Here is a 23,116-nt window from a genome sequence, read left to right as displayed (position 1 = left end):
AAAGTATTGAGAAACTTTTGTTATTGACCAAATACTTATTTTCCACCATCATATGCCAATAAATTCATAAAAAATCCTACAATGTGATTTTCTGGATTTTTTTTTCTAATTTTGTCTGTCATAGTTGACGTGTACCTATGATGAAAATTACAGGCCTCTCTCATCTTTTTAAGTGGGAGAACTTGCACAATTGGTGGCTGACTAAATACTTTTTTTCCCCACTGTACACACACCTGTTCTGAAAGGCCCCAGAGTCTGAAACACCACCAAGAAAGCGGCACCATGAAGACCAAGGTGCTCTCCTAACAGGTCAGGGACAAAGTTGTGGAGAAGTACAGATCAGGGTTGGGTTATACAAAAATATCAGAAACTTTGAACATCCCACGGAGCACCATTAAATCCATTATAAAAAAATTGAAAGAATATGGCACCACAACAAACCTGCCAAGAAAGGGCAGCCCACCAAAACTCATGGACCAGGCAAGGAGGGCATTAATCAGAGAGGCAACAAAGAGACCAAAGATAACCCTGAAGGAGCTGCAAAGCTCCACAGCGGAGATTGGAGTATCTGTCCGTAGGAACCCTTTAAGCCGTACACTCCACAGAGCTGGGCTTTACGGAAGAGTGGCCAGAAAAAAGCCATTGCTTAAAGAAAATAATAAGCAAGTGGGAGACTCCCCAAACATATGGAAGAAGGTACTCTGGTCAGATGAGACTAAAATGTAGCTTTTTGGCCATCAAGGAAAATGCTATGTCTGGCGCAAACCCAACACCTCTCATCACCCCGAGAACACCATCCCCACAGTGAAACATGGTGGTGGCAGCATCATGCTGTGGGGATGTTTTTCATCGGTAGGGACTGGGAAACTGGTCAGAATTGAAGGAATGATGGATGGTGCTAAATACAGGGAAATTCTTGAGGGAAACCTGTTTCAGTCTTCCAGAGATTTGAGACTGGGACGGAGGTTCACCTTCCAGCTGGACAATGACCCTAAGCATACTGCTAAAGCAACACTTGAGTGGTTTAAGGGGAAATATTTAAATGTCTTGGAATGGCCTAGTCAAAGCCCAGACCTCAATCCAATTGAGAATCTGTGGTATGACTTAAAGATTGCTGTACACCAGCGGAACCCATCCAACTTCAAGGAGCTGGAGCAGTTTTGCCTTGAAGAATGGGCAAATATCCCAGTGGCTAGATGTGCCAAGCTTATAGAGACATACCCCAAGAGACTTGCAGCTGTAATTGCTACAAAAGGTGGCTCTACAAAGTATTGACTTTGGTGTGGTAGGCAGACTCAAAGTGGTAGGCATGTTGTGTAAATCAAATGATACAAACCCCCCAAAAAAACATTTTAATTCCAGGTTGTAAGGCAACAAAATAAGAAAAATGCCAAGGGGGGTGAATACTTTCGCAAGCCACTGTACCTCATAGTGTGGAAATATATATAAAACATAGGAAAATCACGTTTTTGACTGCACTGGGCCTTTATCAACAAACATGCATTTTATCAACTTCCACTGTCCTCCAAGATTTGCTGAATTTCCTCTTCACTTCAGTTTGCTCCTCAATTCATGCACCTTGGTTGGAGAGCGAGATAGCGGCAGTGTTACTTTCCCTGAGCCCCATCCTGTTCCCCAGCTCATTATTTACGTTTAAATGAAAATCCTGCATGGATCAGAGCAGGGTTTCCCAAACTCAGTCCTAGCACTACACAGCTTATTCAAATAATCCAAGCTTGATGATGAGCTGGTTATTTGAATCAGCTGTGTAATGCTAGGCCAAAAACCAAAACGTGCACCCAGGGGGGGCCCCAGGACCGAGTTGGGGAAATCCTGAATCAGAGGACTGGTGAAGAGTTGGCACTGGGGCAGTGCAGCAGCATGCAAGAATAATAAAAGGTGTTCAGCATTTCTATCTGAATGGGTTTTGCTTCAGAACACCCAGAATGAGTTCCCCAAAAAAATATGAATATAATCTCCTCAGAAGCAGCCAACACCATCAAGGATGACTCTGAAATATTAATTTAAAATATATCCTAAAGTATGAACGATCTGATAATCTGATTGATCTTTCAGCCATGTTCAACCACATGGCTTCTCTGCATTGCTTCTGTAACCTCCTATTCATAACAATCATTCTCTCCTAATGTACTTGCATGTACATTCCTCTGCTGAACATTCTCTGTTTGTGGAGGGCCTTCTCAGTAAACCAATACATGCCACATACTTATTGTCAGGACCCATTGACACCACATGCAGTAATGTATGCAAGCCTGCCAAGCTAACTTGGCAAATGGTTATACTGTTAAATTATGTTATTGACACTTGTGCAAGTACTAGACATGACTTGGCACAGGGGGACTTTATTCTGTAGTGGATGGATACTCAAAGTCACTCCCTACCCCCATAAACAGCTGAGGAAAAACTATTCCAGAGATTTCACAGGAGGAGTCTATCACTGTCGTCGCCACAGAACTGACAGAGAATGCTGAGGAGATAAGTATACATCTCCAACCAGTAGTCTGGCTGAAGCCCTGCTCTTCCCTGCACTGCCATGGCATGCCTTGCCTGTCCAATAGGCTGTACCTCTGGGCTAAGACACTAAAGCAGCAGCCTGGCAGCTTGGCAGGTTGGCACATGTCCCAGCACTTCTTATCATCTGCCCTTTTCTCTGCCACAGAATAATCACCTTTCACATTAAATAGGAGGCCTCATGGTGCTTTGTTATTCTTACATATACTGTATGATTAGAATATGTACATACTGTATATCTTAGCTGAAATTGGGCAGGATCTCTGCACGTTATTATTATGACAAATGTCAACAAAACTTCAAACTAACTAAGGACATGATGCAATCCATAGTGCAGAAGATCAGCGTTATAGCGCAATTGACATTTAAAGGCAATGTTTCCGCGTTCGCAGAGACTGCATTCACAGTAAACGCTGCATATGTCGGCTCAATCGGAAAGAACCTTTACATCTAAACCGCGATACAATGCAGATCTTCCACGGATTGAATCGAGCCCTAAGCCGAGGACATAGGAAGGTTGAGATTTCATTAATATGAATGCAGGTCCAAAATGAATATTTAAAGTGTTCATGAGCTATAATACAGTCAAAAGGAAGTCTGGGCCCTGCCCAGCGGGCAAAACTGGTTGCAATTACATCAATATGACGTATTTTATGACGTTATGCCATAACGGTTATGCCATAACGGTTATGGTCATGTTGTATATTGGTTGTATAAGGACATTTTGTTAATATATTCTTAACAACCGGGGGGGGGGGGAGTCTTCATCTGGTTGTAATCTGGTTATCTGACCAGATAACAACCAAAATATGATATATTTCCCATAAAGTATTGATCTTGTCATGAAAAATATATCTTTAACAAAGAGCAGTTGTAATTTGGTTATATCTTCTCAATCAGACAACTAGAAGTCATGGGACATATTTTGCCTGCTGGGTTTCCTCTCCCCCATGTTAAAGGCCTTTTGCAACTTTCATAACTGTGTCAGCAGAGGGAATGTGTCAGCAGTCGCATGAAAACCCAAGAATAAATGTATCCTCAAGCGAGACAGGCTGGAGAAGGAGAGGGGGTAGAGGGGGAAGCGGAAGTGAGTAGGTGAGTCAATGCTCACTCGCACAGACACACTCCACACCTCTGAATCATGGCCCTAGTGTTGGGTAATTAGTAAAAGCACCATGGTAGGACCTCAGTGGGATGGAGTGACACACAATAACACACCAAACCCTCCCCCTGACAGTCCCCCAGCCTGCTACAGTCTACACTACAGGCTGCAACCTGCCTTATGTTTGACAAGACTGATTCAGTCGCTAACAACAATATGATCTGGTAATATCCAGTACCCAAACAATGACTCAGAAGGCCAAGTTACCCAATGGCTTCAGTAAAGATGAAAAAATGGTATATTGATCCTCCAGAATCAGTGTGATGGAAAGACCTTGATTGTTGTGGGTACTGTAGTACATCAAGCTACGCTTATAACATGATGTGGCACATTACTGGACTTTAAAGGACTAATGGACAAGATACTGTAATGAGTACTCTGTTTTATCCCAAGCAGCAGTAATCACACCAGAGTAGAGTCCCGGAGGAGCAGTCGACATTCCCCCAGCCACACCTCCATCCACCGTAGGTCCTTCAGAACTATAGTCCCTAAAGAATTACTGATTCCCCAGTAGATGCTTTTAAGACTTACAGCTCGATTTAGCCTTCCTGTGCTGCAATTATTGGCAGCACAGCACAATTATTACTGCATATATCAGAAGGGATACTGTTTCTTTAACCAACGCCGAACACGCCTGGAGACTCTTATCAAACGTAAAGAACTCAAAAGATGATGGTTCAATGAGAAATCCCATGTTAGCTGTTAGATTACAAAATACCTTGAATGCTGCAGCATACGAGTCACAAAGATCCAATCAGGAAGAAAAGTACATCTATGTCTGACATTCTTATGTCAGCTAATGTCAGTGCTGTATTTTTAGGGGGGAACGCATTTTGGATTGCAGATGCTCTGAATGCACTAAAATACAGGGCATTCAGAAAATATTTTTGATAATTTATAAAAAAATAAAAAACAGAAATAGCTTACTTACATAAGTATTCAGACCCTTTGCTATGACACTCGAAATTGAGCTCAGGTGCATCCTGTTTCCATTGATCATCCTTGAGATGTTTTTACAACTTGATTGGAGTCCACCTGTGGTAAATTCAATTGATTGGACATTATTTGGAAAGGCACACACCTGTCTATATTAGATCCCACAGTTCACAGTGCATGTCAGAGCGAAAACCAAGCCATGAGGTCAAAGGAATTGTCCGTAGAGCTCCGAGACAGGATTGTATCGAGGGACAAATCTGGGGAAGGGTACCAAAAAATGTCTGCAGCGTTGAAGATCCCCAAGAACACAGTGACCTCCATCATTCTTAAATGGAAGAAGTTTGGAACCACCAAGACTCTTCCTAGAGCTGGCCGCCAGGCCAAACTGAGCAGTCGGGGGAGAAGGGCCTTGGTCAGGGAGGTGACCAAGAACCCGATGAACACTCTGACAGAGCTCCAGAGATCCTCTGTGGAGATGGGAGAACCTTCCAGAACGACAACCATCTCTGCAGCACTCCACCAATCAGGCCTTTATGGGAGAGTGGCCTGGACTTGAACACAATTGAAATTCTCTGGAGACACCTGAAAATAGCTGTGCAGCGATGCTCCCCATCCATCCTGACAGAGCTTGAGAGGATCTGCAGAGAAGAATTGGAGAAACTCCCCAGATACAGCTTGTTTCGTCATACCCAAGAAGACTCGAGGCTGTAATCGCTGCAAAAGGTGCTTCAACAAAGTACTGAGTAAAGGGTCTGAATACTTATGTAAATGTGATATTTCCGTTTTTATTTTTAATACATTTGCAAAAATTTCGTAAACCTGTTTTTGCTTTGTCATTATGGGGTATATTGTTTAAAACAATGTAATCAATTTTAGAATAAAGCTGTAACTAATGTGGAAAAAGTCAAGGGGTCTGAATACTTTCCGAATGCACTGTTTGTCAACGAATTAGTGCTGAATTGCCTATTTTGTCTCGGGTTCTCTGCAGGAAAAGATCCATTCTACATTACAAGCATTACGGGCCCCCAACATGGCCCTACGAAGGCGGTGAGCCTTAGCAAGTGCATTGGCATCCCTCTATTCCCCAGCACCTTTTTCTAGAGAGGAATTTTCCTAAACTTGATTGCCCTCTGCTTTAGCCCATGTCTCTACTGCTTCAGAGTTGTACTGTATCTAAGATAAATGACCACCTCTTGTTTCCCAGTTAAAACAGTTCAAACAGTTCAAACAAAAACAATTACAAACCCTCTCACCTCCAATCATTGCCCAAGCCCAAGATCCTTGAGTTATTGTGAGCAAAGTGTTTCCAATTCATTCATGATTAAAATTCACACTGGCACCCATGTGTTTCACTGTGTATTGTTGGCGAGCCGACCAGGAGAAACTTGGCTTGGTGCCATACCCTGTAGTTGGGTTTCCCTACACCGGTGGGACTGTGGCCTGCATTTGCTTACATTATCCTGTCCATTATCATCCAGGGTTTCACGGCTGAGTGGTCAATATCTGGCTGATCCAAACTCTTGAGTGTTACTCTGGCTGTTTTATGAGGAGCTGGAAGCATTTGGCCCTGAAAACCCTGATGACCCTTGCAGAAGTGAGAGTACTACAGTACAAATCAAATAAAGCACAGTTTATGATGTTCCTCCTATCCAGATTAATTTATTTCCTGTTTTTCTTTTTCAGGAGGTGAAACCTTAGATTGTAGCAACGATTGTTTTCTGGAAGCTATCTTGAGCTGGGTCCGAGAAGTTTGTTTCAATATCGACTAAAAGGGAGTAGGACTCAAAGAAATGGCAGGCATTGTCAGAAACGGCGACAGTGAAATGCGGTAGGCGAAGTCACACGCAGGACACGGAGCTACTGGAAATCGTACTTTAATAAAAGTCGCCAGTGAAATAAACAGTCTCCAAACAACGGAGAAAACTAACAACCGGTACACTGTCGATGACACAAAACAATAACACACAACACACAATGCACGACAGAGGGTTAAATAGGGAATACAATACAACATAATGGGGAACAGGTGTACACAATCAGACACAACAAGTCAAACACCGAAACATAGATCGGTGGCAGCTAGTACTCCGGGGACGACGAACGCCGAAGCCTGCCCGAGCAGGGAGGAGGAGCAGCCTCGGCTGAATCCGTGACAGGCATACCCTTGCAAGTCAAATTGATCAAGGTGAATCTAAATAAGGAAATCTATAGAATTACTTAATGTAAAAGGGATACAATTTTTGCAGATGTATTAAAAATTTAAATGGAAATATCACATTTACATAAGTATTCAGACCCTTTACACAGTACTTTGTTGAAGCACGTTTGGCAGCAATTACAGCCTCAAGTCTTCTTGGGTATGACGCTACAAGCTTGGCACACCTGTATTTGGGGAGTTTCTCCCATTCTTCTCTGCAGATCCTCTCAAGCTCTGTCAGGTTGGATGGAGAGCGTTGCTGCACAGCTATTTTCAGGTCTCTCCAGAGATGTTCGATCGGGTTCAAGTCCGGGCTCTGGCTGGGCCACTCAAGGACATTCAGAGACTTGTCCAGAAGCCACTCCTGCATTGTCTTGGCTGTGTGCTTTGGGTTGTTGTCCTGTTGGAAGGTAAACCTTCACCCCAGTCTGAGTTCCTGAGCGCTCTGGAACAGGTTTTCATCAAGGATCTCTCTGGATTTTGCTCCGTTCATTTTTCCCTCGATCCTGACTAGTCTCCCAGTCCCTGCCACTTAAAAACATCCCCACAGCATGATGCTGCCACCACCATGCTTCACCGTAGGGATGGTGCCAGGTTTCCTCCAGACGTGACGATTGGCATTCAGGCAAAAGAGTTCAGTCTTGGGTTCATCAGACCAGAGAATATTGTTTCTCATGGTCTGAGAGTCTTTAGGTTCCTTTGTGTGTTAAGAAGCACGGTTTGGCGGGTCATGTTTCGGAGGATGCATGCCTCTCCCAAGCCCTTTGGGAATGAGACAAGATCGCAATTGGATATCACGAAAAAGGGGGTAAAATAATTTTTTTTTACAAATATTGCCATGCATTTGTGACAGACCGGGGTTCAAAACTAAGCCTCCGGTGTGCCACAATACTGTGTTAGCCTCCTGAGCTAAAACCTAGGCATTCAGTTAGGGAGATAACACAAATCTTCAAGATTAAGATTCAGGGTTATTTTCAATAAAGCGTGGTTCTCCAAACCACCTCTGTTACACATCCATAGGAATTGGCATTTGTCCATTCTGATCTCTATTCTCCACCTCTCCTCAGTCGCGTCTCTGAGCCATTGTTATGCCAACCATATTCCCTGTGAGGCGCTAGCAATAACGTGTGTCTTAGGCATCACAGTGAGGAGAGTTTGGCAGTGGCAGCCAAGGCCTGAAAGACGTCACATGCTGGCACTCAGGCTGCTGGGCATGCTGGTCAAAATAACACACATGTATCCTGTTTATCAATCACAGTGCCGTACACAGTCACCCACAACGTGGTGGTCAGTGGTCGCCTTCAATTCAATCTGACACACAGCTAGACTCTATAGTTATGTTTATATACTACCCTGTTTATTGTGGTTCGTATCCAATTTCAGGATGGCTGGCAGTGTTTACTGTATAGTGTATGTGTGTGTGGGGCTTAAATAGCATTGGATCGATACGGAGTTCAAGTTTCAGTAGACCTGAGTCCCCACTAGGGACCCCAGACAGAGCTGGAGGAGACAGGAGAGCTCCAGTATTGACTACATACTGACCTAGTGGCTGCTGCTGTCTTTCCTTACCTTGATAAGCACCTCCAGCTCTGCCGGTGAGACACAGGGGTGCTTCTGCAGGAACGCTGCCTTCTCCGCGGTGATGGTCACCTTCTGGTTGCTCTCGAAGGGCTGCTCCAGCGCCCGGAACATCAGGCCTCCCCCCACCAGATAGGCAACCACCACCACGAACACCGCTACCACGGTCTTCCACTTCATGACCGTGAACAGGGGTGAGCCATCCTCGCCCACCGCCTCCATGCTGGCCACCATGCTGGCGGGTCGCGATGGAGAGAGCCGGGGCACGGTGCAGCCCATGGGGTTCTGCATGGTGGCCACACTGGCCTGGACCAGGCTGGCACTCATCATACCTGACTGGACCTTCTTGGGGGGGAACAGTTTGGTCTGGACCGCCACTGCAGAGAAAAACATGATGAAACGTTATTGTAAGGTGCTGCAATATAGGAAAAGTGAATGTGTAGTCATATACTGCACAATCCAGATGTAAGCAAAGGGGTGGGATAAAACAGAACCCTACCACCCTGCAGCATGTAAATAAGTTGAATATATTGTCTGGGTACGACTACCACATGGAACTGGGCTTGATGTTTTTGGGCAGTTTGGGCTTATAATTTATTTCCGTCTATCAGCCCCAGGAGTATGACAATGAAATAGTAATGGAGTGTGTCTTGATGCTTAAGGTTTGAGCAGCACAGGGTGGCAGACAGAGAGAGAGAGAGAGAGAGAGAGAGAGAGAGAGAGAGAGAGAGAGAGAGAGAGAGAGAGAGAGAGAGAGAGAGAGAGAGAGAGAGAGAGAGAGAGAGAGAGAGAGAGAGAGAGAGAGAGAGAGAGAGAGAGAGAGAGAGAGAGAGAGAGAGAGAGAGAGAGAGAGAGAGAGAGAGAGAGAGAGAGAGAGAGAGAGAGAGAGAATCTCTAATGTGTTCTGTGGGCTTTCTGAAAACCCATTATGGTTGAAGGGATACTTCGTGATTTTGGCAATGAGGCCCTTTATCTGCTTCCCCAGAGTCAGATGACCTCTTGGATGCCATTTTTATGAGCAGGCATCTCAGAGCAGTGGCATGGAGTGTTCCATCAGCACACTCCATCAGCCAGTGGATTCACATACTCTGGCCTGGTATGGCTGGCAGCCCCAAGAACAGGCTGAGAATGCAATTTTTTTATGGATTAAAAAGTGAGCCTTTATATATGAATAAATCCTTGGTTGATAAACAATTTCCTAATGCTGTACTGTCTGAATGATATTTGAAAGAAAAACCAGGAGTTGATTTTCTGTTTGTCCCCTTGTGATATGCCTTTGTAGTTATAAACATCCATAATTCATAGCCAAAGCATCCAAATATGTTTTTCAGCTGCATTGCTTCTATTTCATGCTTATACCTTCAAGGTGCTTACTTTCAATATTACATGATGTAATATTAAGAATCGTCACAGTTCTGGCACATCTCATGTACCTAACCATTGTACAAAGTATACTAGGTTTTGATTATGAAAACAAATATAATTAATTAGTGCTGGTGATTTATGTAACCATTCAACCACACTGTGAGGAAAAACATTCACTACACTGGTCTGGCAGGCGCAATGAATTTTGATGAGCAACACTTTGCTGGCTGCATGTAGACCATAAAACACGGTTGACATTCCTCCCAGAAGGTCATACCAATGAAAACGTATAGTCACCTGCTGCACTGGTGGCGGCTGGGTAAACATGTGATCGTGCGCGAGAATAGGGCAGCCGCATTGACCTGCCATGCATGCAGGATTGGCGGGAACTACCCATGCAAAGCTACAGCTCTACCTAAATCCGATGAGGCAATGTGTTTTTACCCCAGCTCTCAATGCATCACTATGCTGCAGCAGCTGTAACATACAAAGTGCTCCTTTATGACATTCTATTACCGACTGACAGTTCACATTGGCCATTTAGCCTTCACCTCAACAGACATGTTTTGGACTAGAGTGCGGCCATTGTCAATTCCCCTTAAAAAGAACATAAACGAGGAATCAGACCTTTATTAGTGGCTAAATTGTGTTAACATATATTTATACATAAAATGCCAATAGGAAACATGCTATCAGCATGAGGTAGGCTAGATGCAAGGAGTCGTGCCTATCCCTGGACCTAATCTGATGGGAATGTCAATCACCAAAACAGCCATGCACTCTCTAAATCAAGTTGAATGCATAAAGCTCATTAAGATGGCAGGTAGCCTTATCCCTCTCCATGGCTCCTACTTTATCTATCTGGACAAAGATATATGCTGCTTTGGTGGATTGCAGGCACAGTTTCCCTAGACACATCAGTGCCCACCAAATGTAGTATCTACATCAACAATAAATGTATTACATTCTTTAGGGGTGGGATCAGAGCCATAGCCAACATGTGGCTCTACGTGGGATTATAGGTAGGCTTTATTCATAATAGGGAAAACAGTTGTGGTATGCGCCATTCCTCGTTGGATAGTGGTCATGCAATGCATGCTCATGTGTGTGTTGCACTCAATCACTGCAGTTATAAATTGACTTAGCCTATGTCAATAACATCAATGTATGTTTATCAATACATTTCAAACTTCACCTATGGTCCAATGATATAAAGGTTACTTCAAGTATATACAATTAAGCGAAATAACCTATAATAGACTGTTACGTTAATATTGGAAGCATTTAACTCAATCGATCTGCTTTCATTGATTACCGACAAACGTTCCAAACGTTCGAATACAAACCTGGCGTAGGGTTAGGATTCCCTGGTTTTCTTGGGTTCTCCGTGGGAAATTTCATCTTGATTTTCGGTTTTCCACAATGGACCAAACCCTTGCCGAAAAAAACTGACTGGAAAGAAAAAAGCCTTGTCTTTATGTAAAATCTTTCAACGCCCTTTCTATGGAATCCTTTGTTTTTAACCGAGAGAGAATGGAGAACGGTAGGGAGTAAAAACACATCATCCGTGTCTTATTTTGCTCTTGTCAGTGAGAGCGAGGTGCACACCCGGGTAAAAAGGTAATTATGAGCTCTCCTCTCCCCGCAGCTGCCTCTAGTAGGAATACCAGCACAGCGCACACCCACTATTGCTCGTTGCACCACAGTCCACGCCTGTCCTTTTTTAAACAACAAAACGCAGGAGGAGTCGGAGCTCCAACAGCGTTGACGAACTTCACGATTACATGTTCAATAATTGCTCTTGACCGCTGCAGCAAAGAGTTCAGCAAGTGCGAGGTGGCGTATGACGTATTCTTATGACAGCACTCCAAATCGAAGAGGCATATGGCAGCCAAAGTCCAGCATGGAGAAGTCGGGGTTGCTAGCATTTTTGACGGGCAAGGCATTGGCTAATACAGCTTGTCATGTGTGCCATCCTACAAAAAACCTGACACTTATAGACTATAGGCTTTTAATGGATGAGACTCACGAAATAAAGGTTCGTTATAAGGGAGGCTGAATGCGGAAGCCGGGAGCCCCCAGGTAACTGGCAGATAGTGGTCCCTGCCGCAAAGCTTTATCATAATAACCTGTGCTTCTGGACACGTCATTACATCATCCAAACATGCAGAAGAAATCAATCACATATGGGTATCCTTGCCCACCTCTTCCACTTCTTAAATTGTACTGTTACGTTAACATTTTGGGCTTAAAACGTTTGTTTTGGTGTGTCAGGCAATGCATTGGCATGACTCATATTCCCGTGTTGCAAATAATTGGAAGTCAATTTTTTTTTTAAATGGTATTGTGATCCGAAAATACTGGATTGTTTTTCCATGTGCCTATAACAACGTTTTGTCTTTTGATGTGTAGTGGAGGCACAAGCATAAGAAAAGTTACAGAGCCTTTTGTTAAATTATTGGCCTATTGCATAGACTATATTCGCCATTGATTGTACCCACAATGTTAATACATTCATGACTTGAAAACGTATTTTATATTGTAACTGTAAATACATGAATGTATACTGACATGTGCCTAGTAAAACACCGAATATGAGCACTCTTTGAACTGGACATGCAGCCGCATGATTTCAGCACCAGGGACAGCTCCTCCAGGCACTGGGCGAGTGACGTGTTGAGGTGGAACCTTCATAGTTCACACCTCTCTCTCTCTCTCTCTCTCTCTCTCTCTCTCTCTCTCTCTCTCTCTCTCTCTCTCTCTCTCTCTCTCTCTCTCTCTCTCTCTCTCTCTCTCATCATATCTCTCCTCATCTCTCTCCCCCTCTCTCTCTCTCTCTCTACACACACACATACAAACACACACACACACACACTACACAGAACCATGGGCTTTTCATTCAATATTCTTTGTAGTCTTTAAATAGCTTATAAGACTTATGAATACTTCGAATACAAATATCTTGGGAGACAAGGAAGTTTGCATGAATAATGCCAAGCACAGCAACCTGGTCTCATAGACTAGATGTAACATAGTACACGTAAATCCAGGAGACTCAAATTAGTATCATATGTTACGTTTGTTGTGGTTACAAAAGACAGATGGTACCTTAAGGCAAAAACGAAAGTAGGGTGGTTGGATGGGTGGGCGTATAACGCCAACTTCTAGCAACTCAAAGGTTGCGAGTTTCTAATCTCATCACAGAGAACTTTAGCATTGTACCTAATTAGCAACTTTTCAACTACTTACTACTTTTTAGCTACTTTGCAACTACTTAGCATGTTAGCTAACCCTTACCCTAACCCTAACATTAACCCTTTTAGCTAACCCTTCCCCTAACCCTAACCTTAACCCTTTAATCAAACTCCTAACCTTAACCCTAACCCCTAACCCTAACTCCTACTAGCTAGAATTTGTAAAATGTCATACATTTTGCAAATTGGTAATATATTGTACGTTTTGCAATTGTTTTATTCAACTCAGTGCTATAATGTGCAAATGAATCTGTGGTGATTCAATACTGGGGGGTGGGTGGGATGGGTGGGACAGCTAGGAGAGGTCTCACTATCTTCCTGGCGGGTGGGAGCTGGGGAGGTTTGGGATTGTGGGAGGAGGGAGGAGGGAGGTAAAGGGGTTCTTCTTGTGGTCAATTGCAACCTTTTTTATTTTTCACACACTTCCATGTCCAAATTCTATCATTCAGCAACTGATAATGTAATAACTGCCAAGATCAAATTAAAGTGTATTTGTTGTGTATAGAGATTAGCAGATGTTAAATCAGGTGCAGTGAAATGCTTTTGTTTCTAGCTCCAGCAGTGCAGTAACAGTACATTACTAATACACAAATAATTCCAAGAATAAATAAATAAAAAATTAACAAGAGTTTAGCAATGTAAGCGTCCGGGATGTGAATAACTTTTGTAACTTTTGCATTTATAATGTAATAAATGCTGATAATGTGATAAATTGCCAATAATGTAATAAAGATGCTGAACACCTAACATACTGTTTTTGCGCATAATGTAATAAATAAATAGGGGGTAGATCAGCTTTAATATTGCAGATAGATTCTAACTTCCATCAATGTAATTGTCTGCATCACTTCCAATTCCCCATATGTTTTCTTTCTTTTTTCTCGCATATATATATATATATATATATATATATATATATATATATATATATATACAGTGGGGAAAAAAAGTATTTAGTCAGCCACCAATTGTGCAAGTTCTCCCACTTAAAAAGATGAGAGAGGCCTGTAATTTTCATCATAGGTACACGTCAACTATGACAGACAAAATTAGATTTTTTTTCTCCAGAAAATCACATTGTAGGATTTTTTATGAATTTATTAGCAAATTATGGTGGAAAATAAGTATTTGGTCAATAACAAAAGTTTCTCAATACTTATGTCATATGCCCTTTGTTGGCAATGACACAGGTCAAACGTTTTCTGTAAGTCTTCACAAGGTTTTCACACACTGTTGCTGGTATTTTGGCCCATTCCTCCATGCAGATCTCCTCTAGAGCAGTGATGTTTTGGGGCTGTCGCTGGGCAACACAGACTTTCAACTCCCTCCAAAGATTTTCTATGGGGTTGAGATCTGGAGACTGGCTAGGCCACTCCAGGACCTTGAAATGCTTCTTACGAAGCCACTCCTTCGTTGCCCGGGCGGTGTGTTTGGGATCATTGTCATGCTGAAAGACCCAGCCACGTTTCATCTTCAATGCCCTTGCTGATGGAAGGAGGTTTTCACTCAAAATCTCACGATACATGGCACCATTCATTCTTTCCTTTACACGGATCAGTCGTCCTGGTCCCTTTGCAGAAAAACAGCCCCAAAGCATGATGTTTCCACCCCCATGCTTCACAGTAGGTATGGTGTTCGTTGGATGCAACTCAGCATTCTTTGTCCTCCAAACACGATGAGTTGAGTTTTTACCAAAAAGTTATATTTTGGTTTCATCTGACCATATGACATTCTCCCAATCCTCTTCTGGATCATCCAAATGCACTCTAGCAAACTTCAGACGGGCCTGGACATGTACTGGCTTAAGCAGGGGGACACGTCTTGCACTGCAGGATTTGAGTCCCTGGCGGCGTAGTGTGTTACTGATGGTAGGCTTTGTTACTTTGGTCCCAGCTCTCTGCAGGTCATTCACTAGGTCCCCCCGTGTGGTTCTGGGATTTTTGCTCACCGTTCTTGTGATCATTTTGACCCCACGGGGTGAGATCTTGCGTGGAGCCCCAGATCGAGGGAGATTATCAGTGGTCTTGTATGTCTTCCATTTCCTAATAATTGCTCCCACAGTTGATTTCTTCAAACCAAGCTGCTTACCTATTGCAGATTCAGTCTTCCCAGCCTGGTGCAGGTCTACAATTTTGTTTCTGGTGTCCTTTGACAGCTCTTTGGTCTTGGCCATAGTGGAGTTTGGAGTGTGACTGTTTGAGGTTGTGGACAGGTGTCTTTTATACTGATAACAAGTTCAAACAGGTGCCATTAATACAGGTATTGAGTGGAGGACAGAGGAGCCTCTTAAAGAAGAAGTTACAGGTCTGTGAGAGCCAGAAATCTTGCTTGTTTGTAGGTGACCAAATACTTATTTTCCACCATAATTTGCAAATAAATTCATAATAAATCCTACAATGTGATTTTCTGGATTTTTTTTCCTCAATTTGTCTGTCATAGTTGACGTGTACCTATGATGACAATTACAGGCCTCTCTCATCTTTTTAAGTGGGAGAACTTGCACAATTGGTGGCTGACTAAATACTTTTTTTCCCCACTGTATATATATATATATATATATATACACATACATACACATACATACATTTACGCATATACATACATATATATATACAGTGAGGGAAAAAAGTATTTGATCCCCTGCTGATTTTGTACGTTTGCCCACTGACAAAGAAATGATCAGTCTATAATTTTAATGGTAGGTTTATTTGAGCAGTGAGAGACAGAATAACAACAAAAAAATCCAGAAAAACGCATGTCAAAAATGTTATAAATTGATTAGCATTTTAATGAGGGAAATAAGTATTTATTTCTTTATTAATGGGGGGGGGGGGGGGGGGGGGGGGGATATGTCAATCTCCATACATAGTTTAAGGACAGGTGTAGTATTGTGAAAGTAGGGAATTATCAGAAATGGCAGTGCGACCCATATAAAGGTAGGTACTGTCTGAAAGTCTGAATTACGCTAAAACAGGTTACAGACCTGACAAGTGAGATATCGTCTTCAACTGGGGCACCCTATAGAGTAAACCTCTCTGAGGGAGGTAGTGAGACCGGGGCTGTGGTGAAGATAGTGCAAACTATAGACCTGAAGGAAGTAGTACAGGTGGAGACGGGGTATAGAGATCTTAACCTGTGGTTGGAATGGATTCAGTATACGGCAAGAACTATGTCTAAAGAGGACTGTTATGCCTGTGGGACAGCCAAACCAAGGTTAACAACTACTCCGTTCCCCTTGACAGGCTTTAGTTCTCTGTCAGGTTTATCCTCCATGATTAAATTGTTCAAGCCACCTGGGAATGTGGTGAAGGAGTCTTGTAGTAACTTGCACTATCTGTATCCCCCGATAACAAAGTCACCCCGACCTAGGTTGCCTCCGTTTGAAGTCTCAGGGGTTTCTTATTATTGTTTTTCTAGGACTAATAAGATAGGATACAGGGTAGGGCATCTTAGCTCCTGCTCCCACACAGAGAATGTCACAACTAAAGAGACCATGACTAATCTCTCCTCTTTGTTGCAGCCAGAGGATTTTAGGAACCAAAACCAGGCCCGTGCTGACATCTGATGGTTGTGTGGTGATGACAGATTGTGTACTCACCTACATACGCAAACAATCAAACGTGTCAGAGACTGGTGAGTTGTCACGTAGAAAGTGGGACCTCCTCCCGGGATCCTTTGATGAAGGGATATATATTGATGGGATAGGAGTACCTCGAGGGGTTCCAGAAGAATTCAAAGCTAGGAATCAGATCGCAGCTGGGTTTGAATCAAGTCTTTTCTGGTGGTCAACAATTAATAAAAACGTAGATTGGATAAATTATATTTACTATAACCAGCAAAGATTTATAAACCACACTCGTGATGCAATAAAGGGATTGGCTGAGCAGACAGCGGCAACTAGCTTAATGGCATGGCAGAATAGAATAGCTTTAGATATGCTTTTGGCTGAGCGGGGCGGAGTTTGTGTTCTGTTTGGATCTATGTGCTGTACTTTCATCCCCAACAATACAGCACCGTACGGGTCCGTGACCAAAGCGCTTCAGGGACTCACCACGCTGGCGAATGAACTGGCTGAGAACTCTGGTATTGATAGCTCCCTAAACGGTTGGTTTGATAACATATTTGGTAAATGGAAAACTATTGTTGTAACTATTCTGGGTGAAGTTATAGCTTCTATGGGTATACTTGTTCTTTGTGGATGTTGTCTTATTCCCTGTGTCCGAGGGTTGGTGAGAAAGGCGATGGAGAAGGTGGTTTCCCAACAGATGGTGAGATACGGCCCAATCCCGGACTCCGACCTAAGGAATGAAGGATATGACCTACCAGGCTTGTTGGAGTGACACCCTAGAGGGTGTCTAAAGGGGACCAAAATGTACTTCCCTGTTTGTGTTTTATGTTTTAATAATCTTGTTTTTTGTGTTCTATTAATCCTGTGTTTTATGCTTTATTAATCAAGTTAACCATTGTGAATGTTTGTCTTTCCTTATGTGAAGGTTTGAAGTTCCTGGGTGTCTGGGTAGCCAACCTAGTACAAGTTAGGTGTGGATGAAAGGACTGAATGTCTTTTTATTATCATTATTGCCTATTAATAAAAGTGTGATTATTTTTGTTTGTATTGTATTTTAATGAGTGACACCCTGTGTTTTCTTATTTTGGGTTCACACCCAGTGGGTGTGAAAAGGGGGATTGTGGGGATCTATTTTCTTGTAACTGGATGTGATGCCTAGCATAGAAATAATGCATTAATGATTAAACATAAAGGGTTTGTACTGTACTGATATAAATTGTTTCACATAACAAGCTGTGATTCATGTGAGGAACGTTAGGGGGTAGGATGAGATAAGACTTGTATTTCTCACAGACACATACACACTGCCTCTTTGTTAAACCATCATACTCAAGGACATGTGTACTGCAAAAAGTGCTGACTTTCTGGATAAGTTGCAAAACAACTAGACACGTGGCAACAGTGAAGTGCCAAGGGGCTGGGACCAGCCTGTGCGCCAACGGATAGGCTGAGTAAGTCTAAACCACGCTCAGTCTCTACTCTGATTGGCCAGCAGGGAGCGGGAACTATCTCTGTCAGAGTATTTGAAGAAGAGCCTGTAACAATGGATCAGTTCTCTGTCTGCCCTGCGTGGTATTTCAGTGAGCCCGTATACGAACCATCATACTTATCATACATACATTTTGCATATAATAAATTTATTCATTATGTTTTCTCTTATTCCAATACCAGATTTGAATTACGCTATTTCTAACACGTCAGAGAAGGAAAAAAAACACTCCTCAATTTGAAGACACTCCTTGCAGTCATGTGTTTAGCCAAATTCTAATGATCACAAAAATATTCAACGGTAGTTTCACTCCTCCTTACCCCAAATCAGTTTTTTTCACTACTTTATTTAATCTGCCTCTACAGTCCTCTTATGAGTCTCACATATGGAAGCGGTACTTCTTTTCTTTTTCAGGTCAACCAGTACAAGAAACATTTTAATAAAAAGTTGCCTTCACGGCTCCATTTTACATATGTTCTTTCTCCCTGAGTATTCATTACACTTTGTTTGAACTTTATCAGTTAAATCGTCTTTAAACTACAACGGCGAAAGCCTACTGTTAAGAAATTACATTGACAATGTGCTATATAATTCCGAAACACAATCCAGTTGATAAATGTAGGCCTATAGAATGTTGTTGCATTCATGCATTGCTACACTGTTCATCATAAGCAGTAGCCTATGCATAATATTGGCTAAAAAATAATGGGATGCCATGTGAAATACATTGCGTCCACACTTCATAATGTAAGGATATTCTAGCAACCTCAGCAACAATTTGCATTTTGTTGTAATTAAAATGATTTGAAGTACACTGTTAAAATAGAAAGAATCATAACACAATTGTGTAGTAAAACCATGAAAAGTAGTGCACTTAAGGTGAGATCTGGTGTTTGGAGGGTGTTTGAATCTAAACCCAATGTAAGTGTTATGATACACTGAATGTATTTCGAAACAGAATGGAAGTACTCTAAAACACCCAAAGTGGTTCTTCAATCTGAATAATTGTGTTTTTAAGAGAGTGTTGTGAAAAAAAATGTGTTTGTTGTGAAAACACAAAAATAATATGTTGGCAGACTGTGTCTCTCATACAATCAAATGGTTTAAACTACAAATGGTTTATAGCATAACAATTGATTGATTTTCAGTCAATATTTTGATTAACACTTTAAAGAAGACACTGGGAATTAAATACTTTTCCTAGGGTAGACATTGGCACTAATTATAGGTTAGAGTTGCCAGGCCCATTGTGAGATTATAAATAATGTTACAATCAAAATGTTTAGGGCTATAAATTATAGCAGAAGTAACTTGAGGTGATTTGAAAAGTGGGCCTTCATCACTGGTATTCATGTGAGAAGGTGGATGTGAACCCAGGTCTCCTGCTTGTCAGAAGACTGCCTTAGTCCATTCATCCAGTCTTCAACGCTAAACTGTTGTACTGAACCACCCTTGATACACTGAGCATGTTTAGACAGATTAGAAACAGAGACGGAGAGAAAGTTGGAATTGAACCCCCAACTGCTGGGGCAGTAAGATAGCTAATTTCTTTGGAATTTTATCCACTCAACCACACAGCCATGTAGCATGTGCGGAATGTGGAGAGAGGGCGTTCGTGGCAGGTTCGTCCCTCTAGCAAACTCTATGGTCACATATAAAAGCAGGTGCCTCTCCTGGACGAAGGAAAATGGCGTCCCTTGAGAGGGCAAGAACAAGATGTATGTCAGGAGAAGTGCAGTATTATCATAAGGAGATGTATACTTGGAATACGGAGGAGGAATGGAGGGAAAAAGAGAGGCAGAGGAGGTCAAAGAGAGAGAGGGAGGAAGAGGGTGAGCTTGAATTGGTTAAAAATTGCGGAAAGAAGGGAGATGGTTTGCTGAAGAAGAATGGTAGAAAGCGTAAGCAGAGTGAGGTATATTCAGGATCGAAGACAGGAGGAGAAATGGAAGTGAGTGAGGGCGATGTATCGGAAGGGATAGGTGTGGTGAAGTTCTCAGACTCCGAGGCTTGCGCCGAGGGTCAGGATAAAGATGCGTCTGTGACGGTAGGAGTGACATTTTGCCTTTTGGCTGATCCATTTGTGGTTTCAGGGTGGGTGAAAACAGAGTTGAGTGCTGTGGAATAAGTGAAGGTAACCAGAAGTGGTCTGGTGATAATTGTTTGTGTTTCTGCTGGTCAGAGGGAGCAGGCGCTCCGTGTTAAACGAATGGGGACAAGAGATGTGAATTGTTTTGCTCTCAAAAAAAGGGTGCCATTGAAAGGAGTGATTACTGGGGTAGCGGTAAATGTGAAAGTTGACCAACTGAAAGGGAAGATTCCCAGTGTTTGTGATGCTCGTCGTTTGGTGTGATGCAGACAGGGTGGCGTGGGTAGTGAAACAACGAGTCTGTTCTTTTGAGTTTTGATGTTGAGTCTTTGCCCGACAAAGTGATGTTTGGATATATAAGTTATCCCGTACAAGCTTTTATGCCGAATACATTATGTTGTTACCAGTAGCAGTGCGTGGGTAAAATCACTGGGAAAGCCATGGCTAATTTAGGAAAGGGACAATTGTAGCTAGCTAGCCAGCCACCGGAGGACAACAACACAACGAGATGCAGCAATTCAAGTTTTTCTGTGAATGACGTATGCTCTCAATGGGATTTGATAGGAGTGACGCCAGAATCCCAAGCTGGCTTCCCTTGACACTTTTTTTTTGTGCGCCAGGACCATTCAAAGTTGAGCTCAACGCTGATTGGCCAAATTTCGATACTTTTTTATCAAGGGAGGGCAAATGCTCGCTGGCTTTCCTTGCCTTCAGTGCTACGGGCGGCAATAATGTCATACTTGTTTGGACCAGACAGAATCAGATAGCTGGCCTACACGTCGAGAGACAGAGGGGCGCTGTTTTGCTCGCTCGGATGCTTTCTCCTGTGAGATACATTCAGCCTCTTGCGAATTGAAGGAAAATTATGAAACAGAAAGACTAAATATACACAGTACCAGTCAAAAGTTTGGACACACCTGCTCATTCCAGGGTTTTTCTTTATTTTTTATTATTTTCTACATTGTAGAATAATAGTGAAGACATCAAAACTATGAAATAACACATATGGAATAATGTAGTAACCAAAAATGTGTTAAACAAATCAAAATATATTTTAGATTTTAGATTCTTCAAATAGCCACCCTTTGCCTTGATGACAGCTTTGCACACTCTTGGCATTCTCTCAACCAGCTTCCTAGGTGTGAGAAGTGTGCAGAAGGGCATGAGACTAAGGAATGTGTAGCATTGGGGAAAGTAGTGGTATGTGTTAATTGTAGGGGTTCCCATGGGGCTGGGGATCAGAAATGTCCGGTGCGAGAGAGGCAGTTTGAGGTTTCCAGGGTTAGAGTAGTGCAAAAGTATGCTGAGGCAGTGAAGAAAGTAGCGGAAGATGGGTCAAGGGGGAGTGATCCTGAGAGGAGTGGTTTGAGTAGTAGATTGGTACCAGTACAGAGGGATAGGCCAACAAGTGATATATGCTTCAGTAAGATTTGATTTTTGGCGTTTATAGCAATGGTTATCAACTTTACTGCAGGGATGGAATGTAAGTCGCAGAAAATTGAGGTTGTGGTGGCAGCTGCAGAGAGGTATTTGGGTGTACGAGACTTGACGTCAGAAGAGTTACAGGGTGTGTTGAGTGGTGGTGTCCCATCCTTTCAGGCTGTTGGCCTGAGGTAGGACTAGATAGATTTAAATAGTGGAGTAGGGTGGTGGGTTTTTAGTGAGTGTAGGGTTAGATGGTAGGGTATTTGTTGATTTATTTGTATATATATATATATTTTTTTTCAAGCAAAGTATAAGGGAGTTATACTCCAGTCTAGTTGATGGCGGTAATGCAACATTTATTGGATGGCAACCGCCGTTAAACCTCATCGAAGAAGAATAATTATTATTCGGATCCTTCACAAACCCAGTAAAGTGAGAGCACACCAAACGCTCAGATGAAACTCTTCAAAACAATCCAAGAAAGTATTTGCCAATGAAAATGTGAGTACAAAATGTTATCACGATGAAGAATGAAACAAAAAGGAATTCATGCAATAAAAACATTTGTTTTGTGTAGCATTAAAGCCGTTAATGTTAATAGTCCAAGACAAAGAGCCATTTTGATTCATTGATCAGTTTTCTTGATGCTACATGTAATTGTTAATTGACACATGTCATTGTTTGCACCTTTCATGCACTTGTTTTTTATGCAAATTATGGCCTGGTTTTAGTTAATACTGTTGGAAAGCCTACTGGCTTTATGAGCTGTATCTATTGTTATATGCAACGCTAAATAGCCACTGCCAATTTAGCGTACTCTAATTTTGGCCTACCACACGATGATATTGCACCCCACTTTTAGCATTTATATTGTTATTGTGTTGCTATATTTTTTATTTCTTAATTACATGCATTTTGCATATTGCTATTGTAATGTTTAATAATTGTATATTCACATTGCAATTTATTAATATTATAGCATTTAATAACCTAATTATGTGTGCATGTAAATTCATTATTGCTAGTTATAATTTGCTATTTCTTTCTCCCTGCAGAAAAATATGCATGCATACATATACAGTTGAAGTCGGAAGTTTACATACACTTAGGTTGGAGTCATTAAAACTCATTTTTCAACCACTCCACACATTTCTGGTTAACAAACTATAGTTTTGGCAAGTCGGTTAGGACATCTACTTTGTGGATGACACAAGTAATTTTTCCAACAATTGTTTACAGACAGATTATTTCACTTATAATTCACTGTATCACAATTCCAGTGGGTCAGAAGTTTACATACACTAGGTTGACTGTCCCTTTAGCTTGGAAAATTCCAGAAAATCATTTGAGTCAATTGGAGGTGTACCTGTGGATGTATTTCAAGGCCTACCTTCAAACTCAGTGCCTCTTTGCTTGACATCATGGAAAAATCAAAATAAATCAGCCAAGACCTCAGAAAAACAAGACCTCCACACGTCTGGTTCTTCCTTGGGAGCAATTCCTAAACAACTGAAGGTACCA

General features: G+C 42.1%; 1 protein-coding gene across 1 annotated transcript in view; it reads right to left on the bottom strand.

Annotated features, from left to right (window-relative positions):
* LOC311108292 (potassium channel subfamily K member 10-like) overlaps positions 1–11,171 on the bottom strand; it is a gene marked incomplete at both ends in the record, with an annotated part of 28,721 nt that extends 17,550 nt beyond the window's left edge. Inside the window, 2 exons of the mRNA XM_084150920.1 lie at positions 8,397–8,782; positions 11,117–11,171. Of these exons, the coding sequence (XP_084007046.1) occupies positions 8,397–8,782; positions 11,117–11,171 (441 nt within the window). The remainder of the gene's footprint in view (positions 1–8,396; positions 8,783–11,116) is intronic.
* Between the last annotated feature and the right edge of the window lie 11,945 nt (positions 11,172–23,116).

Source organism: Coregonus lavaretus, assembly GCF_964263955.1.
Source record: "Coregonus lavaretus genome assembly, chromosome: 33".
NCBI lineage: Eukaryota > Metazoa > Chordata > Actinopteri > Salmoniformes > Salmonidae > Coregonus > Coregonus lavaretus.
The sequence above is the reverse complement of the archived record's forward strand: the minus strand, read 5'-3'. Positions and strand labels throughout refer to the sequence as shown.